Source organism: Brachionichthys hirsutus, chromosome 8 (assembly GCF_040956055.1).
Source record: "Brachionichthys hirsutus isolate HB-005 chromosome 8, CSIRO-AGI_Bhir_v1, whole genome shotgun sequence".
Lineage (NCBI taxonomy): Eukaryota > Metazoa > Chordata > Actinopteri > Lophiiformes > Brachionichthyidae > Brachionichthys > Brachionichthys hirsutus.
Genome location: NC_090904.1, coordinates 11,347,659 through 11,369,047, shown reverse-complemented (window position 1 = coordinate 11,369,047; position 21,389 = coordinate 11,347,659). Strand labels below are relative to the sequence as shown.

Here is a 21,389-nt window from a genome sequence, read left to right as displayed (position 1 = left end):
AATAATTTTTTTTTTTAGTTTAACTCCTTTCTTCTCATCTCCTTTCAAATTACCGTTTAAAAATCCGTGTCTACGTTTGCACGATTTAACAAACTGTAATGATCCATAATCACGTTCGGGATCTGTCAAGATGCATTACAAATATACGCTAATGCTAATATAGAAGCTTAAGGAAGATGAGGGCTTCACGTGGAGGGGAGAAATACTTCCGGTTTGCATTTTCCGCGTAATTTAGTTATTTTATTATTCCGAAACCCTTCCCGAATTTAGCCAAAGACTCTATAAACTATAAATCCTCAAACTGTGACCGATAATAATGCGGCGAATCTCGACGCGCGGCTTGTTAAACTGACTTCAAGGGTTTTTCAAAGGGAGCTTCGTTTTAGCGTTAACGCGTTACTAGCTCGTAAAGCTAGCGCATGCCTGCGGGTCCTCGTGCTCCGGTTAACGCGGCGCAGCACAGCGGCAGCTGAAAGAAAGCGCAACCGCAACATAGAACGACGCTGATTCCAACAGATGCGGTGAAAATGTGTCATTTAAATCACTTTAAACACACTCACCGAAGGAACACGCTTTCACGAGCAGACACGGGAGGCGGCGGCCATGTTTTACCGTAATGGACAGTGTAAGGGTGAAGTAAGAAAAGTGATCACGCTGCACTTTCTATTTCTGATAGAACACCCTGGACGCGTCGCCAGCGCAATGCGGGGAACACAGCTGCCATACACGAAGGATAATTAAAATAAAATTACAAATCACGTTTCAGTGCAATTTTATCAGTAATCACGTTGACAAAGACTCGGTCCACAATTCTCTAAAACGTTCTCAAATATTTGTTTCTATTTCTCAATAATAAATTATTATTAAAAACTTTACATATAAGAAAGCTACAAACCATAAACATTAGCGCGTCGACGAAGGGGGCGGGGGGGGTGCGTTCTGCGGCGATACCGCCTTTATTACGGTAATGTCGGAGAGGCCACGCCTCCGCTCGTTTGATCCTCCACGGATGATGAGGAGCTCTTCTCCACTCATCATCATCATCATCATCTGCAGAAAAGTGCGAGCGGAGAGCGGTGACAAAATGCCCGCACGGGCCGCTCTCCACCCCGCGCCGACATGAGCCGCGTCCCGCCGGGCTCTCCCACCAGCAGCGCGCCGCTCGTCTCACCATGCGGGTCCGCGGCAGAGTAGCCGCGATCGCCGCCTGCTTCGGAGTTTTTCTACTTTTGTACTTTTGGGGGGGCAACGCCGCGGACGATCCGCCGCTGAAAGGAGTTGAGGAGGACGAGGAGGAAGACGGCAACTCTTCTTCTTCTTCTTCTTCCTCCTCCCCGTCGCGCACGGAGCTCAAACGGGATGTTGCCGCGAAGTTTGCGCGGAAGCCACCGGCTGGAGTCGGCGTGCGCACGGAGGAGCTGCTCCGGAGAGGGAGGGGGGGGAAAGCGGCCAGGAGAGGAGAGAGAGCGAGGTTAGTTAGTTTGGTTTCTCCTCTGGCGATCCATTTAGCATCCTTGATCCTCCATGCTTCTTTAAAAAATAAAATAATAATCTTTAATTACCCGGAGTTGCAGAATCCCGTGTTTCCTTTGGACAGGAAGTTAAAAGGAGTCAGCTTTGAATCAGCCCCCCCTTGCCCCCCCCTAAAACGGCTTACGTGGTGCTGAAGGACGCTGGATCCTTAGAATAAAATAAAACCAAACCTTACCTGTCAAGAGAGACCTTGAGCATCCCTAAGCGCATCTGCTCTCTCTCTCTCTCTCTCTCTCTCTCTCTCTCTCTCTCTCTCTCTCTCTCTCTCTCTCTCTCTCTCTCTCTCTCTCTCTCTCTCTCTCTCTCTCTCTCTCTCTCTCTCTCTCTCTCTCTCTCTCTCTCTCTCTCTCTCTCTCTCTCTCTTTTCATTTTACTCAAATATCTGACTCTAATGTGATTATGTAGATTATACGTCAAACGACGCGATGATAAATCACCGCTTGGCCTTTTTATTGAGGTATTTTTTTTAGCCCTTTACTTCGACTCTAATCTGATTTAAAATGATTTAAGGTCACCTTGAAAGAATGTTAATCATCAATCATGAGTGTAAATGAGCGCTGGATGGTTTGCCTGTTAAATAGCTGCGCTGCAAAGATGGTGCGATGTCCCTGGAAATTAAAAGGGGGGGGGGGGGGGGAATGGAAACTCTGAGTCTGCCAAAGCATCCATGTGTCAATGAAAAGCCTGTCAGGTGTGATTTCCTCCCAGGCGGATGAGAGAAGCTGCATCCGGACACACGATCTGATGAAGTCACCCCAACCCTCAGATTAAAGGGGCAGTTCGTCAGTTTGCTGTTCCTGTTGGGGCCACGTTTTTATTGTGTCTTCCAGATTTCTAATTCCAGCCTCGCGCATCCCTTGTGTGTTTCCTCCCGGACTGAACGCCAGCCACTGCCACAATGGTCACGACGCCCCCCCCCCCCCCTCCAGTAATATGTATTCTGCTCCAAATCCAGACTGGAGGGAGACACTGTTGTGTAGATAAAAACCCGTCAAGGCGTTACGCTGAGAAAGGACCTTTGCGTTCGCCCTCCTCCAAGTGTGCTTGCTGCTGATAAGGACGATGGGGTGGAAGGGTCACTGGGGGGGGGGGGGGGGGGGCTGTAAGAAAGCCAAAAAAAAACCATGAACAGTTTGGAAAATACTCAAGACCGGCTGTTACGGTTCGAAGGAAAGCCGCCGAGCATCTGGGACGATGACGTTGGTTTGTAAAAGTCACCTTGAATGAGGTGACGCGTGATTCGGATTCCGACCTCTGATAATGTGACTTGAATCTCAGCAGGGGACCGATTCCCTGCGCCGCGTGCCCAACGGATAAACATCCCTGCTTTTCCTAATCAGATCATTTCCTTCTGACACATCACACGACTTCCTGTGGCCAAAAATAGAGAGAGGGGAGGTCCCCCCCCCCCCTGGAGGTTAATGCTTCATGTTGAAATGCATCGACTTAGTGAAGGAGTCCGCCTCGCCGCATCATGCTTAGCCGTAGAACCACCGTCTGGCACGACTGAGCAGCCCCGCTGCGCCATAAAATGGAACAAGTCCTGTAATAGTTAATGATTTCTTGACTGGGAAAACCAAACTCCAATTCATATGATGCAACAGGAAGCACAAATCTCTACAGTTTAGTGATCGTCTTCCATCTCTGTTACTTCCTGTTTCTGCAGTCTACACTTCACACCTTGCACTTTGCGCCGGACTGGTTTTTAAGCGCTTACGACGCTGCAGCAGAATGGGATTTGTGGGGAACGTGTTCATTTTGCACAGCTTTGATGCGAACCGGGGACGAAACGAAGACCACGTTGCATTCAAGTCCACTAAATGGCTCCGTTATCTGCTGCTTAAGGTGCGCCGTTCCCCGTCTCCTTTGGTTTCGCTCTTCTCTCTGCACGCCAACATTCTTCTGCCACTTTATCTTTGCGAGTCCTGCTTTTCTCTCTTATGTGATTTAAAAGCGTTGTCAGAGGGGGGGCCCCCTCTTACGCTCACTCTGCAGCCAGCAATTAATTCCGTCCTTTTGTACCTCTTCTGTGCTTTCTGACTGCTTCCAGATGTGGGAGGGGGGGGGGGGGGGGGACGGTGCCATGACACCAAACCTCATGTGCGCAAGCCCGTGCTTTTATGCAACAAAGGAATTTCTCTCCTTTTTTTTTTTTTTATTGTATTTTTGTTTTTTCTTCGCTCAGAAATCATTTCAAGGGCACTTTTACATCGCACGACTAAAAGGAAACATTAATCGCACTCGTGCAGGAGACACGGAGAAAATGGCGATGGGGTGTTCAACAACCCTGACGGATCATCGGGCCTTTGAAGCGGGGCAGACAGATTTATCCTAATCTTGAGGTTCATCATTATAACCTCATCCATCCAGAACACAAAGTGTCACGCTCCGAGACCTGCCTACAAAACCGCCTGTCCAAATTCCCCGTCTTCCTCTCGTCCCGTCCGTTTCACGGTGGACTCTTTGCTTCCTTCGGGTGCTTTTAGTTCCTTTCATCGCTCCCTCAAATAATGCAACGCGCCGTGCAGCTGGATCCGTGTTCTTTCCGTGTGCCACTTTTCATTTCCCGTGGCTACGACAAAACACGCGCATGTCGAGCGTGTCTTTATTACAACCGACCCCGTGCAGAGTGAGGTAGACGGTGAGAGGATGTCAGCCTTCAGGCTGCCTCTTTTGCTGCTGACTGTGTTTAAAGTCTGCAGCAGCATTACCCTGCAGAGAGCGAGCGTTGTTAATGTCAGATAAAGTTAACCCGTTGCCTTTTGAGCATTTAAGAAAAAGGAATAAACGGCTGCGCTGTGCACGGAATCCGACTTGTACAAAGGGCACAGAGGTCATGTCTTTAGAATGACAACATGGAGGTAGAGCTCGATTTCTCTGTCTTGATTCTCGTAATGTCCAAAATGAATTCCCGCCGTATCAAGGAGTTAATGTTTCAGCCGGCGCCGGGTTTGTTGCACAACGTCTCGGCAGTGGAGGAACCCAATGACATCCTTTTACCGTTTATAAGAAGATAAAGCCCCCATAGTCCTTTTTCCATTGATTAGTCATAAACTATCGGGCGAAGTCTGACAAAACTTCCTGGAAGTATTTTGGGCATACAAGGAATAAACATAAATCTAGTGAGGATCTGGGGTGGGGGGGGAGAGAGGGCAGAGTCTGGGCTTCTTTTCTTTTTTTCATGGGCTTTTTGAAAACACCTTTTTGCAGATTAGATGTAATCTACTTTGTGGTTTGCCATTAAACTGGGTGGGAGGAATGTGACATGTGCCAGGGAAGAAATTGTGGAATTTGAGATTAATCCAAATCGGGGACGGATGGATTTTGTGCTTTCCTTCCACTTCCTTTAAAGTTCCAGTTCCGGATCCAGCCTTGAACAGAACCTTGATGGCAGCCTTCCAGTGGTAGACATCTTGTGGGAATTTGGATTGAGATTTGACTCGTTGAAAAGTGCCTGTTGGGGTGAACCTTTCAGGTTCCATGGAGCTGCTGTGGAAAGCTTCTCACCCTGAATTCATTCTAATGCAGAAACACAGATTTTAAGAGATGTTGTAGGGGTTATTCCCCGACACACTGTGTAAGAAATAATTAAACGCACACAAAATGAATCAGGCAGACAAACTTCGATACTTTACCGGTAAGGAGGGACCCTGCTCGCCCAGCGGCTGCGACCAAAAGACCTCTCCCCCGAGACCTCGCGGCCTTTTTATTCACACGGTGAAAGTAGGTTGTCCCAGGTATTTTTGCATAGATCCCTACCCCCTAGAGACAAAGGGATCTCTACCTAGAGAAACACTCGTGGTCACCTCCATCTTAAAAAACTCTACAATGAAACAATGAAAATACAACAATAACTCTAACAGATGTGAACTTCTTCTCTGCTTCCAAATGACACCATTTTTATTCATAAGAAACAAAAATGCCGTCGTTCATTCCGGTACAATCTGACTCCACACCTTTCCTCCTCTGCATCGGCTCATTTAAATGTGAAAACTTTGTACGGTAAAGAAAAACTGCTCATCTTGCACGCTATTTGCTCGAACACCTTTCATCCGTCATTTATGCATGTTTTTTTCTTTTTTTTTTCAGTATTTTGGCTCGAAATCTGAATAAGCGCTCACGGCCGGGGGGGGCCATGGACCTGGCGGTGGTGGCCTGTGGGAATCGACTGGAGGAGACTCTCACCATGGTTAAATCAGCCCTCCTGTTCAGCTTCAAGAAGATCAAGTTACACATTTTTTCCGAGGACCATTTGGCTCCACAGTTTGTAGAAAGGGTAAGAATCCTCCGGCTGGGCCGATGCCGGTTTTTGCTGAAAGCCACAGAGACCTTCTCCTACACTCTTTTTGTTCTATTTTCTCAGGGAGTCCTCTGGCTTCTAATTTAATCCCGAGCGTGTTACACATTCCTACGCTCTCGGTGATGCATGATATCAAGATCGGAGCCGTTTTAACGCCGCCTCTTTTCTAGTACACGGACACATAACCCCTTTATCTCGAGGCTGGGGCGTAATATATGACCGAGCCGTTCTGCTTTTGCTGTAGCGCCACGTATCGCTTCAAAGTCACCTTGAATGAGGTGACGCATGATCCGGATTACGTCCTCTGATAATGTGACTGAGAGGCCATTTACTGCGCACGACAGCAGCTTTACTGAAATGAAAAGGTTTTCCTTTGTGCGTTCACACGGCAATGTAAATGCCTCTTCAAAAAGATTAATAATAAAACAAGCGGAAATGCTGCAGTGTGCATGCCAGGCCACTAGTTGGCAGCACGACAGAATAAGATTAGATCAGCGGTGCAGTAGTTCTACGTTTCAGGAGCGTTAATGAGCTCAGCAGCTTGCAGTGCAAGCAGTCCGACATGTCGATTATTTAGCTATGAATACGTCTCCATGGCGACAGTACAGTGAGATAAATATATTTTGCTTTGCAGCCTGGCTTCAAAAGTTTGCAATTTCCGGCTCCCAAAATCGCCATTGTTTTGTAAAGATGAGACAAAAGTTTTGTTGTTGTTTTTGTTTTAAATCCATTGCCTCGTGGGGCGGTCCCTAACTTCACTTCAACCAATCGTCTTTCAGCGTCGCCTAAAGCGCATTAAAAGGGCTTGAAATCTGTGAGCGTCGTCTTCACATGCAGGATGGATCATTACCATGTGTTGAAAATCCCCAACTGCTAGTCACATGTTGGGTTCACATAGCCGGCGTGTGACGTCCGCCCGCAGCTTTAAGACGTGGCGTGTGAGTGTGTGTGTGAGTGTGTGTGAGTGTGTGCGAGTGTGTGTGTGCGTGGACGCACCGTCTCTGCTTCGGCTTCTCGTCCTCGATAGCAGAATCCCGCCGGTCGCTCGCAGCACTCTCGCCGTTTTCAGGGCCAAACTGTTGGAACATGTCAGCCGATGATGACAGAGACTCGACGTGTCGGATCACGGCTTTTATTTAAAGCCAGCCGTGCTGCTGAGATGCGACCTCGTTGTTTTTGCAACACGTTTTTCGGGTTTATCCGTCTGTGCTGAGAGGAGGATTAGCTTTCGGGCTGATGGTTGTTTCTAGTCTCCTCCAGGATCTTGTGTGACCGGTGCCTGTCTTTGCTTCCAGCTGAACCAGTGGCCCCGGTCCGTCTCGTCCAAGTTCCGGTACAGCATCTATCCCATCACCTTCTCTGTGGGGAACGCCGACGAGTGGAAGAAGCTCTTCAAGCCGTGCGCCGCTCAGAGGCTCTTCCTCCCCGTAAGGCGGCAGCACTTATCTCCTCTCGCATCCTCGCCGCGCCGGGGTGAAGATGCTTTAAGCCATGAATTTCTTTGTCTTTTAACCCGTGACTCTTATTAATTACCAGATTGATTATTGATGATGTCACCCCCCCCCCCGGAGACTGACGTCGGTGATCTCATCGAGTGAACGCTGCGCTTGTCTATTGATCTCCCCCCTTTCTGCCGGTGTTCATTGAAATAATAGTCCACTCACTCACCATGTAATGAACATGCCACAGGTCAGACATCAATACTTTCCCACTCTGGTCAATCCTTCACCAGAGAACCTCGCAGAGCTCTTTCTGACTCTACGATGATCGGATTTGTGCAGGGCTCTTTCCTCGTATCGATGTTAAAGCAGTTAAAAATGAAAATCCACTCCACCTCCTTCTTAAAGAGGTTTGTTTTACACCGGTCTATCAGCCTCAGCCCGACTTGCTTCCATTCTGTTCGTGCAAGACTCCGCTACTATGGCAACAGAGCAACCCCCCCACCAATGTCATTTACCCTTGTCCCGCCTTGCTTAATCACCATCTTCAACACTTCTGAGCTTCCTCCATCAATGTCCTTTTTGGTTGAGGTGTTCGATTTCGGGGTTTGTTTTGCTCGTCCAGCAGGGCGACAAAACAATTTCCTGTCGGCTAAAGTTACGCGGAGATGGATTATTTGGAGAGCTTCTTTGCAAAGGGGGGAAAAGGCCAACTGAGGAGGAAGAATTGGATCCGGCGACCTCCAAGAAAAGCGACCGCTTCGACACGCAGAGACCGAGAACCCCGGATTCAAAGACAAGAGCTTGGAATAAAAAAACGTGAACCGAAGCAATTATTCAGTTATTGAGGCTACAGCTTCAACAAATGTGCGTGTTGGCGTGAGCAGATATTGGTTGAATAGTTATTACAAACGCATAATATAAGGTTTAGGGGTTACATTTGCACACATACAAGTTGCCCGGCATGAAACGGAGCGCATTCATTCAGTGGATGAGGATGCTGAGCCGTTATAGCGCATCTATAGAGGGTGAGGAGTATAGAGATGCGCTATAATAATGAGAATAACTGCTTTCTTTAATACACGCCGGCCTCTTTCGTTCTTTATTAGCCAACCCAGCGCGAGTTAAGAGCGTTCTTAGAGCGCTTGTTTCTGCTGCAGGTAGACCCAGAAAGTAATACGCGATGCACTTCGGCCTCCTTTTGTCCTTGGAAGTCAATTAAACTCTCAAAGTCTCTCAGCTCTGAAGTCTGGTCGAAACTTATCTCGGCAGAACTCGCCCCGGTAATTCTCCTGCCTGAGCGCTGACGGCACAATTCATCAGCGGATGCAGGAGGTAATCATCTCATCTTTAACTCCTCTCATTATTCCCAGCAGACAGCGGAAGTCTGCATTTTCTTTTCCCACAGGAGCCCGTAGCTTCCATGTTTTGAAGATATGGGAATTCTGAGGGGCTCCTCGATCCTGAATTTTATTTCCACGTCATTGCAAACAATAAATCTTCCGTAGGTTATCAACGCTATCAAAGATTCTAGTTCGGTGGGACGGACCGTGACGCTTCAGGAAGACAAAGGTGTGATTAGGAAAAATAAATATGTATTTTATTATGATGCAAAGCCTTCATTAGTCTTAGGATAAATCTATGATGCTCATTAACTGTAAACCTGCTCATAGCATTTGGAATCGTGGTTTTATCATCGAGAGTTCATGAGTAACTCTGAATCTGTATGATCTCGGCTAAATGAATTAATGAATTTCAATCCCCCTGACGACAGTGACTTTTCCTCAAGCACCACTGCATGAACTAAGGGTCGCCTGTACATCTGACACAGACGGCCATCATCAGGTCAACCTTTGACCTAATTAGCACGGTGTTTGCTAATTATACGACCCAAGCGTCTCTGCAAAACTAATGGCGTTCCTGTCAGCCTCCCTTGTATCTGCGATTAGAGCTAATTATCCCGTGTCATCCCGATAAGAGGCTGAACGAATAAAGCGAAGGCGTCGCACATTACTCTCGCTGTCTCTGTGAGCACGGTGGCGTTCTGTAGGAACATCGGTTTTTGCTTCACAGAGATTCTTGTCTGATTACCCTCGCCGAAGGGGAGGCGAGGGTATTGCAATTGGGTCCGTTTGTTTGTATGTTTGTCTGTTTGCTTGTCTGTCCGAGCGCATAACTCAAAAACTAGTAACCCAATCGACTTGAAAATTTTACACAAGCAAGGTTCTGTCCGTGGCTCGGTCCTCCCCGAGAATGGCGTTGATCCGGATCTGGATCCAGATTCTAGAATTATTTTTACATCTGGAATTGTGCCTCTGCTGTAAACTGCCACTTTAAGAGGGAGGGACACAAATGGCATGATGGGAAAAAGAGTCCAGAAGGTGTCTTGTAGTACGTTCCGGAGCAGCAAGCTAGAGCAGGTTTGGTCCCTCTGATCCGGAAGCCCTGTTTACTGTCTCACAAGATCCAATAGTCTATTGGAGGCGAGGGTCTGCAATCTCTGATTGTCTTTCTAGTTAAATACTCTAAAACCGCTGGGTTTATTTGATGTTGAATCTTCCTTTTTCTTTTCCTTTTCTCCTTCCCAGGTCATCCTTAAAGACGTGGACTCGCTCCTCTACGTGGACACCGACGTTCTGTTTTTGCGGCCCGTTGATGACATCTGGCGTCTCCTCAAGTCCTTCAACAGCACCCAGCTGGCAGCGATGGCGCCGGAGCACGAGGTGCCCAAGATCGGCTGGTACAGCCGCTTCGCACGCCATCCCTTCTACGGAGTCACGGGGGTCAACTCCGGCGTCATGCTGATGAATCTCACGAGGATCCGCGGGACCATGTTCAAAGTGAGGCCGCGCTGTGAAGCTAAACTCTGAAGCTAGGTGGAGTTGGTTGTGGGTTTTCCTTTGAGTGTTTTTTACTCGCACGCTGAGAGCTCCGAGTGTTTCGGGATTGAAGCTTTGTGATTGCCACGCTGGCATCACAGGCTTCTGCCCTCCAGAACTCAATTCAGCAGCAATCCCAAGTTTTCATGCAAACAGATTGCATATGGAAATGTAAAATGTAAATGTGCCCCGCTCCTTTGATGATGTGTTGTTTTTTTTTGCTCTCGAGCTGTTTAAAGTAAACTGCTGCTGGTATTTCAGAACAGCATGATCCCCAGCAGTCTGTCCTGGGAGGATCTTCTGCATCCGCTCTATCAGAAGTACAAGAACCACATCACCTGGGGAGACCAGGACCTCCTCAACATCATATTCCACTACAACCCAGGTATTGGTCATCTGCTGTGAGCGTGACATTAAGCGGATAATGGAATAGTTATCCCCAGCAGGAAGAGACTTGTTTTGAACGTATATTAAAGTGTAACGTAAATGCATTTTGGGAAAATATGTCGGGACACTGTCAACACAGCTATTTCCTGTCTTATTCCAGTCTTGATAAACAAATGCATTAGGAATCCAGCTCTGTAAACACACGAGACGGTGGCTGCAGGCAACGGTAGGATGAGCTCCAGCTGCAGCGACCAGATGTGGGCATCGAGTTCTTGGACGCGATGGGCAAAGTGGCTCAAATAGTCATTTAAAAACTTTGCTGCATGGAAAAATAGTCAAGCTACAAAAGCACTCGGAGAGAGCCCAGACCTCCACCAAGCAGCTCGTTCCCCTCAGAATTGGATTTACACCGTCCACATGGCGATCTGGATCATCATCAAAAGGTTCTAAATTGTTCTTGGTATCTTTATACACCAACCATGAAAAGTTAAAGTTAACTGATTTTTAAAATTTAATATTTCTTCCTGACCTCATTCTGGAAAGAACATTTTATCAAAAATCAATGATTTATTATTGAATAATGTGTATCTCCCCCTACTGGCAGTGACAGTAATTACACGAACCTGTTGACGTGCTCATTGGTTCTCCTATACTTTATTCGATCCCGTCTTTGATGGTTGAAATGAAATGCATCGTCAGCCATGCTGTTTATGCTGGAAGTCCAGCAAACACAAAATCTGGTACAAGAGGGTCTGAACTCTGAATGCTTCGTCTCTGCAGGCGAAAGTTACTTTGTCACGCCCACTGAGCGGCGGCGTTCATGTTCACCTTGAACAAACACACACACACACACACACAGAGACAAATGCATCTAAAATGGGAAACAGCTGTTGTGTGACTGACTGCACAAATAGCTTCGAAAAGAATTCAGACCAAACAGCTGAAAGCTAAAGAAAGGAGAAGCAGCCACGCTGCAGGATATTTTGCTCCCCCCCCCCCCCCCCCCCTCTGGGAAAGTGACATCATTGCATAAGCTCGATCCTGAAGCGCAGATTTATCCGGCTGGTGATGCGCTTGAATCGGCATTGTGTGAAATTAGGAGGGATTTGTATTACTGTACAGTATTTCAAGTTCTCCACCCATCATATTATATATATATATATATATACGTGAGAAACGCCGTTTGGTATGCTATGCAGAAATCTTCTGTCTGTGCCCCCCCCCCCCCCCCCCACAGAGTGTCTCTTCATCTTTCCTTGCCAGTGGAACTACAGGCCGGATCACTGTATGTATGGCAGCAACTGTAAAGGAGCTGAAGATGAGGGCGTGTCCATTCTGCATGGCAACCGTGGCGTGTATCACGACGACAAGCAGCCGGCATTCAGAGCGGTCTATGATGCCATACATGATGTAAGTGTCCTGTGGGATGTTTAAGAACGCAGGTGCGTCCGCTCAGATCAACGACGGCTGGAAAGCCGAGGCGGTTTCAGACTTTTAAGCCCAGAACAAGTGATTTTTGTCCCTCTTTCTGTCTCAGTCTGTCTGTCCTTGTGTCCGTGGTGCCGCAGAGGTCTGTCTGTCCCTGCTCCTGTAAAGTGCCTTGAGATAACTTTCTGTTCTGATCTGGTGCTATAGAAATAAAAAAAATATTTAAATATTTAATTGAATATTCTCTCTCTCTTACACTTTCCAACCTGGGTCAGTTTTAAATTTAGAATTTGTTTTCTCCAGCAGTACCCCCCCCCCTTCCCCTCTGCTCTGGTGAGATAAGCTTCTGATGATAACCACAACCCCCCCCCCACACAATTTTAAATGTTGTTTACTCTGTCATAAGTTCTATTAAAAGAGTGATCAAACTGGACTAGCTTTTGCGATTAAAACCGACGCCGGAAACTGTTTCTGTCCTTGCAGTTTCGCTTTGAGGACAGCTTGTTCCAGTCGCTGTTCTACCCCATCCAAACCAAGTTCCTGGACACGGTCAACACCCTGTGTGGTCGGATCCCTCAAGTCTTCCTCAAGCAGATAGAAAAGACCATGAGGAAGATGTTTGAGGAGAACGTGGTGCTACACGTCAATCCACACTAAAGACTGGGGGGGGGGGGGCACAGAGGACCATTTTGCTGTTGGCCTTATGTTCTGAGGTCATGACGATCACCTACTGATGGGATGGGGGGTAAGAATGCCCCGGCCGTGTACGGGAATGTCGGGAAGGTACGGTGCAAAAAAAGTACAAAAAGTTATTTTTCTGTTGAGAAGAAAGTCGTAAATTCCTCATCTCAAGTGTAAAATGAAGTTGTTGTTTTTTGTGTGCCAACGGAGCCTTTAACGAAAGTGCGTGCTTTTGTTCCCCACCATCCATCAAGATGGTTTACACTGAAAAAAACATTTCAACTGTGGACTTTGGACAGCTTGGACTTGGATGTCGTCGTCGAATCATAAACCACTCCTCGAAACTCGTGTGAATGCTCTGCCAGCAAAAGACTTGAATGTGAATCTGTTCTGCTATTGCCAAAATGTGTCTGACAGTATTAAATACAGAACCGGGGGGTGGGGGGGGGGGGTGATACATAACAAATGTTAAAATGCACTTTCATAATGATGTGAGTTCTGGATGGCTGTTTGTACAGAGCATGGCGGCATTTTAAAGCATTTACTGTTTCAAGAGTGTTTTCTCAGTAATGTGAAAATTGGGAGGGGGGGGGGGTCATGTTTTAGCAGCATTACCGTCCATGTGGTGTAATGATCTAAATACACATTCAAACTGGAAACTAAAAACGGCTGTGCAGCCCCCTAAATAAAACATTGGAATGTACTGATTCTCAATGCATTAAACACGGTGCCTACCAAAAGCGGCACAAATGAAATGCATTCTTCTCAAACGCGTACGGTATATTAATGATGCAGTGACGATGGGATAGGCTTTAGGTGCGGCATGGTCATCCCGATGCTGTGGAAAATTTAAATAAATGATTGCAGACATTTGTAAATTTATTTTTCTCTGAAATATTTCCGAGCAGGTGTCCCTAAGCATTCCGCAGGTTTCCATCTCTGCCAAGAAGGTCGTGTTTTTTGGCAGCACTGGTTTATTTGTCTGGCTGACTGTTACACAAAAATGGGATTATGGATTTTCCTGTAATCTTCTTGTGCATCAATTTGCTACTTGGCTCAACAGCCAATCAGATTGATTCATGCCAGAGATAAATTTGTTTTTGGTACGAAACATTCCCCCCCACCCCCACACACACAATTTATATATTTCATTAAATACATAATAGATTAAATTCACAGTAATATTCAACTTTCAAATGGCTCTAATTTTGCAAGATTATAAAAAATGTACGTTCATAATTTGTGTCACATGCTATAAATTGACGCTTGTTAGAAATCTCTTATCTCTAATATTACCTGCACAGTTTAATATGCATGAAATAATTTTATATTTGTAGTTTATTATATAACGCTATTTATTCCACGTCTTTTATATTTAAGGTAATCACGCTGGCACTGTGTCTGGATCTGCCGCTCTTCCCGAGTGACCTCACTCACGCGCCATATTAAAATGCTCCCTCCTCTTTGCCTCGGCGATAGCAGCTTAGCAGCAGCTAGCCGCCAGTCTGCTTTCTACATCTACGAGGCTGACGGAGGGCGACGACGTGATGGAAATTGACTCGCTGCAAGGGGCGCTCAGAGGTCTCTCCAGTTTAATTCGATAGTTTTCCCCGTTCGTAGAGACCGTGTGCTTCGTGCGTGTTTCCCTATTTGTTATATAATAAAATTATAATGGGTTACACATTACATGCTAATGTCGCTAGCTAGCTCGCTAGCTAACTAGCTGCTACGCAGGTCTCGCTAACGCTCGCTACAAGCGGTTTCACGGAAATGGTTAGCTGTCTCTTGAGTTGCCAGTCAAGAACAGTCACTAAAACGTGATGTCTGAGTTCGTTTGTATGTCCGCATCAACGTTTATTTCCCCCGATAATATGAGAACTTGTCGACGGGCCAATGTCACCGGTTGTTTATTGGTAGACGACTATTTGCTGGCTACGGTCTTTTGGCTAATTTAGCATGCTATCCGGACCGCTAAACTAAATTGGCTATGGCCAAGAAGCGACCTAGCTGTGTAGCTAGCATACGAGCTAGCACAACGTTATGTAATGTAAATACGGTAAACAGCGGTAATGACACAAGTGCGATCGGGGACCAGATAACGATTCTAATTTAGTTGGCTACAGTTGTCAATCACTGCAAGTAATTAAACATCCATGCTAAATAATGCTCAACAAAACTAGCTTCTGCTAGGCTAGGTGAAACGACAGCCTGTACATCTCCCAGACGATCAGTGTGAATTTTCTTTGTTGTATTTTGTCTCCTTAGATTTTGATAAGAAAGCAAAGAAGGAGGCATGTCCTCTGTTGGAACAATTTCTATGCCACATCGCGACGACTGGAGAGACCATGTAAGTGAAGATTGTAGGCTGGGTTAATCACCCTTTAATTTCTTCTTACAATACACATTTTAGCATTTCGGTAAAGAATCATATTTTAAACTTAAATTGTGTACACAGTACAAACATATAGGTTATAAAAGCAAAGATGACATCATAGCCTGTGTAGCATCAAACGATTTTATGCTTTTTGAACAACTTTACCTCCTCCGTTGTCTCTTCTGTTCTAATGTATCATGCCAAACGTGTTGAGCCTTATTATACTTATATTCGTCTCTAGGGTCCAGTGGTCTCAATTCAAGAACTACTTCCTGTTTAAATTGGAAAAAGTAATGGATGACTTTCAAGCCTCGGCACCGGAACAAAGAGGTTCTGCGAATCCAAATGTAGAGTCGATTCCCTTTGACGATATGAAGGAGAGAATCTTGAAGATTGTGAATGGATACAACGGGTACGTGCTCGGGATCGAATGGTGGCTTTAGCTGCAAGATGACTAAATGGATTCATCGTCCAGATTCAGTTTGGCTGGCGTCTCGCTCTTTGTGTCCACAATGTAAAATGCGATGCACCATAGGATTACATATCTGAGCTGACTATGAAGTACTCTCGGGGGGGGGCTGCTGTCTTTCATTCACACAAATGGGAACTGACTTTTAATTTGACCTGTGTTTTTTCTCTCTCTGAAAATGTTCTTAGCTTATTTATTCACTTACCTGCCCACCCCGCATTCTAAATGGGATTTGATCAGACTCAGTTCAAAGTAGAGGTGGCCAAAATGTGTTTGACTTTTCCTGCAGATGAGCGTACAGAAATGTAAATTCAAGATATTTATCGGTGTATACGACTATCCCTATCCTTTCGTAATATTATTTAAATGCGTCTTAATTCTGATCCTGTTTGTGACGTTCTCTTTTCGGACCAGTTTAATCTACACACAACGCTTTTCTCTTTACAACATGCACAATGTTGCAGCGGCCGAACTCTTGGCACTCTGAGATTGTGAGTTCATGCGGTAACTACTTCCTCTTTTAGAATTCCATTTACGATTCAGCGCTTGTGTGAGCTGCTCACAGAGCCCAAGAGGAACTACACGGGAACGGAGAAGTTTCTTCGGGGAGTGGAGAAGGTACATCCTAAGAAGTATCACTGGTATTCCATAACTTGATCTGCTCATGCTTTTCCACTTATTTTGGATTTTTTGCTTCCCTCCAGAATGTAATGGTCGTAAGCTGTCATCATCCAACCTCAGAGTAAGTGTTGATAGGGACTTTTTTAGTAATTGTATTATCCACTGAATTAAGCGTTTTGATTTCTCTGAACTTGATTGTGCAGGAAAAATGGATGCAGTTCCATCAATCGAATGAACGGAGTGATGCTTCCAGGGAACACGGCTGCTTTTACAGAGAGGTTGTGTCGACAACCAATTACATCCACAGATTATACAAGTTAATATTAGAATTATTGTTTTTTTTAAAGCTGTTTTTTCATTCTCTTTTTGGCTTTTTATTAGGAAAGTTAATGGTCCCGGAACTCCTCGGCCGCTGAATCGACCAAAGACGTCTCTGGCCACCTCACTAGCCGCTAACGGCCTGCCAGAGTTCTCAGACAACAAAGACCTCAACATAGAGCACGGTGACGACAAAGACGCCAGGTATGTAAAAACATAAAAAAGTATTTCTCCCAGTGCAAACTTCAAACCCAAAGGAATCACGTCAGATCTCCCGTTTCTTCCGTCAGCGAGGTTTCGGCGTCGGAAGATTCCCCGGGGAGCTCGGTGAAGAACAAACACCCAGACGCCGAAGAAGACATGGAAGCCGAACACCAGGAGGTGAAGAGACTCAAGTTCAGCAAGGACGACGAGGAAGACGAAGATGAGGAGGAAGAAGAGGAGGAGCAGGAGTTGGACCCAATGAGGTCTTCACGTACCACTTGCCTGTCCAAAGAGGCTGAAGCCATGGTCCAGGAGGAAGAGGAGGAGAAGGTCGGGTACAGCAAGGAGAATGAAGCCGCCGCTGCTGCATCTACCGATGAAGACCAAGGTGGTGTCATTTATTATGTTAATTTGTAGTCTGTTCATGTGAGACTTTATTTTGGGCTGCTCAGACGACATTCTCTTCTTTTTTTACTCTGCTTTACAAAGGTGGGCCTGAATTATTTTATTTCTGTGCCCTCAGGAGAATCATTTATGTTCAGCTTGTATTAACCTTTAAGAGGAGCCTTTTGTCACTTCCCTTGAACATCCATCAGTTACAACAGGAGGTGCAGATGGATGTTTTCTGTGATTAATTCGTGGCACATTCAACAATGATGTTGATGTCAAACTGAAATACAAAAGAGTCCAAATAACTCTATGTAAGAATTCTGTTTTAGATATTTGAGGTGATAAAATGTTTATGAAATTCAGAATTCCAGCCTGATCAGCTAGCCGGTTCGGCATAATGGTGTCGCAGGTGCCGTTCAATGACAAAACGGTTTGAAGGCTGACTTTCCCTCTTTCCCACCACAGAACCCACGAGCAGCACCCAGCCCGATAGTGTCGAGTCGAGCCCGGAGGCCGAGAGGGAGGTGCCGTGCGGCTCCCAGGAGGAGGGCGTCGACATGGATCAGACGGAGCAGCAGGCCCCCGCGGTCGTCCTGGAGAGCCCCGAGTCCAGCGGGGACGGAGAGGAGAGCAGCAGCGACCCAGTCAGCAGCAGTAGCAGCTGTAGCATAGAGGAAGCCAAGGAAGCGACCGGGGAGGACGTAGCGCTCGCTCCTTCTAGCAGTACAGCCGATCCTCCTACAGAGGGCGCCATGGATAGTGCCACTTCGAACACTGGGACCGCTGAGGAGCCCATGGAACAGGACTAGACTGAAGGCCCGACCCGCAGCCACGTGTGACCATAAACCAGCTTGACTCTGGGAAGGAGGATAACTGAAACTCGTACACAAAGATGAACGCCTCTTCCCCTTTTGTTTTTGGACACTCATCCAAAAGGCTACCTGGCATTGTTGTGGGTATACATACGCATTTTGGTTTGAAGTTTTTTTTTTTTCTCTCTCTTTTTAACTGGAATATTTTATTGATCTTCTTATCCTCTGTTTTTTAAGTTTCCCTTCCAAAGGCCTAATTTCAGCTGCATTGAGTTTCTTGGCTGTATTTGTTTGCCCTCTTCTTTTTGGCGCTGGGTTTGTTCGGTTGCTGACGAGGTCCGGTTCTACTCTTCTGGCGCTCGCTCTAACCATTTGGACATTTTAACACGATTGGTAGTCTACATTTTGTACCTTTTTTATACCAGAACAGAGCCACACCAGCCCCTCTTCATGGAATGATACGAGCTGCCGCCACCGTTTCTGTTTCTGACTGAAGCTCATGTAGAAATGTTCTTTTTGAACCGTCAGCATAAAAGATCCTCCTTGAGGATGTTAGTTTCCCCCCCAATGTTTCCTTGTATTCCTTTAACCAGATGCTTTGCGCCGATGCACTACCAAGCCCACTGAATAATACTACCACACGCTACCTTGTCGAGGAGTCTTCTGTACACTGTTATATTTGGGATTCATAAAACCTACATAATTTATGATCATTTCAATTAAATGAATTGTGTTTTATTTTTTATGTTTGTTGGTTTCCTTTGCCAGTTGTAGTTTCCAAAACCAGCTGTAACTACAAAAATGGCTTCCGCTTTCTTTGTATTGTGATGTCACCGATGTCTCTGGTCCTCGTTCCTGGTTCCAGTTCTTACACCTGTTTCTGCAGCTGTACCTTTTTGATATTTAGAATTTTAAATTTCTGTAAAGTAGATTTTTGTAGATTGTAATACAGTATGTGTTCACTGCCTTCGTGAAACCATATATTATTGTATCATTTCTGTGTATACTCTGAATGCTTTCGCTTTCAGTGCGGTATTCAGAAACAGCAATAAATGTTAACATTTCTATGCCGGCTGGTTTTGTTTTTTTGTGAATTGAAGTTGTTCCTGGGCCTTTGAGGAATGGGCTAAGATTCCTCGGGAACACTGCCGGAAGCTGTTCGGGTTTGGATAAAGGTTCGACGACAAAGTGCTACTGGGAACATGCGGGGTACACCCCGAATGCGTCGCCAGCACATCATGGGGCCACACAGACAGACAACCATTCGCTCACACACACCCTACGGACAATTTGGAGTAATCAATAATTCCTCCCACCTACAAATACATTCATGCAAACTGCACGGATAGGATTCGGACCGGGTACCTCCCTGCTGTGAGGCAACGGCACGGCAAGCAGCGCCACTGCCGTCTCCCGAAGGAGCAAAACACCAGCCTGCGCTGCATGAGCCGAGTCAAGTGGTGCAATCTATGTGTGCGCCGATAGAGGGCGCTGTTTAGTTTCCAAGCCAGCCCATAAACGTGCTCGCCCCCCCCCCCCCCCCCCCCTGGAATCAGGATGCAGACTGTGACAGTCCTCAGACTGAAAGATGCTCACACAGACATCATGACCGCCATTAATGAAAGTGTGAATAACTTCTACACTAATAACGACATCAACGTGAATCCAATTTCTAACGGTTTGCTTTCATAGTTAAGAAATATAAAGAAAATATAAACTAGATGTAGAAGAATAATATTTGGTGTAAATCACAGGTCTGCTCTCTGAGCGCTTTTTCTCGTTTGGCATGCGGACGGGTCAAAATTTCCGAGCTGCCCTGACAAGATGGCAAACGCCGCCAGTGGGTGGGATGGAGCTCAGAAAGGAACATTTACTCAGACCCACTTCAACGATCCTAAACGGGCCTAAAAATGGAATCAAGCGGGAGGCTCCACCGCAGAGAGCCTCCAGACAGACTTCACAAACATTGCTCTGTAAAGTGGGTACGGTGAGAAATAGTTTTCTTCCACTGAGATAGACAGCAGGGGGGGGGATCCAGGCTCCAGTGGGTTTGAGGAATGGATTTTTATGTATCTCAGTGTGTATGTGTGTGCGCGTGGGGGGGGGGGGCAGCAGCACACTCAGCAGGCAGCAGCCTCAAGTGGCTGCTATTTGAATTATCAACTTGTCTGTCAAGAACGGCATCATCCCACAGAAACAGAGACGCTCAGTGGAAAAAGGGGCTTTGATTCAGCCGGGCTATCTGCGTCGGTGCCCATCAGATCCCCTTTTTCCAGATCGCTTCAAGTCCTTTTCTAAAACGGCATGAAATACATAAAGTGGTGACATTTACTGGGAATAAACTGTCGGCTGCGAGGGCGGCCGGGGAAGTCACATGTCAAAAGGGAACGTCTTCTCAGTCGACTGAGGTGAGGCGGGCTCATTAGTGTATTTAATTTCTATTATAATTTTAACCTGAATTAAATTTTAAGCGGAAATTCATCCTGTTGGGTATTTCAATCAGGAGAGACTATACTGAGTGAAGTGAAATGGGTCAAAGGGGTGGTGGCGGCGGCTGATGAACCTGATGAAACGGACAAACTATGAAATTAAATGTATCCGAATATTCAAACTTTCGTAATATTTTCTACATTTCTGATGATTAAGTTGTGACAAAATTGAAATTCCACGGTAAATGATCCATCTAAAATCAGAAACATTTCCAGTATTCATCATGTTATGGTCTTTCTGCGGGTTTACTACACTCTAATGAAGTACGCTAATTGACTTTGCGCACCATGTTGGCAGCACCGCCCCCCCCTCGCCCCCCCAGCCACTCCGTCTAATGGCACTCAAAGGGGCCTGTTTATAGCAGCTCCATGCTTTTAGAGGCCATTTCCAGAGATGCGATCTGCTCTTTGCTCCAGGTTGTAAAAAGTGTGAATGGGGGACTAATAAAGGTGCAATTACAGCAATTGTGTGTGTGTGTGTGTGTGTGTGTGTGTGTGTGTGCGATACCTTGTTGAGAGGGTTGTATATGTGCACATCCTGCAGCTGAGGAGGTGGCTTGTTTGGATGCTTTATGATGATGATAATGGATTGTTGGGCCACATCAGGAAGGCCCAGGGGAGCGTTTCTGTCGGAGCTGCCGCTACCTGTCGGAGCAAACGTTGACATATTGTAATTCTTCAGGTCTGCGGTTCGAGTGCGTCTGGCAGCAAAGACATAAATAAACAAGAAACCCAGCGGGGCCGACGACTTGAACTCTCTACACCACATGCATGGAGTGCTTATTTATCTGAGTACCGCAAAAAACCAACTTAATGAAATAGACTCCTTTGCGATGGACACTTAAGTCGTATTGATTTGACTTTCAGCGGGAGGAACATAGAGTTGAATTGTAGCCGGCGAGTAACACGCCACTCCACGCCACGCCACGCCACGGGGCGCTGCTGGGAGAGGCCCCGAAAATTCTGTCTGTTCCCCGCGACAATACAGCCTCTGTCAAGTTTAGAGCTGCTTGTTGGATTGTAAATCAAGACTGCGAGAAATAAGAGTCGCCCACAGAGCCCGTC

At 46.3% G+C, this 21,389-nt stretch overlaps 2 protein-coding genes across 2 annotated transcripts; both read left to right on the top strand.

Annotated features, from left to right (window-relative positions):
- The first annotated feature begins 1,172 nt into the window (after positions 1–1,172).
- gxylt2 (glucoside xylosyltransferase 2) lies at positions 1,173–12,623 on the top strand. Its single transcript, XM_068742727.1, has 8 exons — positions 1,173–1,471; positions 4,358–4,366; positions 5,623–5,809; positions 7,129–7,260; positions 9,861–10,112; positions 10,413–10,536; positions 11,776–11,948; positions 12,450–12,623. Exons 1-8 carry the CDS (start codon positions 1,173–1,175, stop codon positions 12,621–12,623), a joined length of 1,350 nt encoding a protein of 449 aa, XP_068598828.1.
- A 1,518-nt stretch (positions 12,624–14,141) lies between these two features.
- On the top strand, positions 14,142–18,902 carry ppp4r2b (protein phosphatase 4, regulatory subunit 2b). Its single transcript, XM_068742425.1, has 9 exons — positions 14,142–14,228; positions 14,913–14,994; positions 15,263–15,433; positions 16,015–16,108; positions 16,195–16,232; positions 16,315–16,389; positions 16,493–16,633; positions 16,720–17,021; positions 17,489–18,902. The coding sequence occupies exons 1-9, from the start codon at positions 14,195–14,197 to the stop codon at positions 17,830–17,832; spliced, it is 1,281 nt and encodes a 426-aa protein (XP_068598526.1). The 5' UTR covers positions 14,142–14,194; the 3' UTR covers positions 17,833–18,902.
- Positions 18,903–21,389: the final 2,487 nt, after the last annotated feature.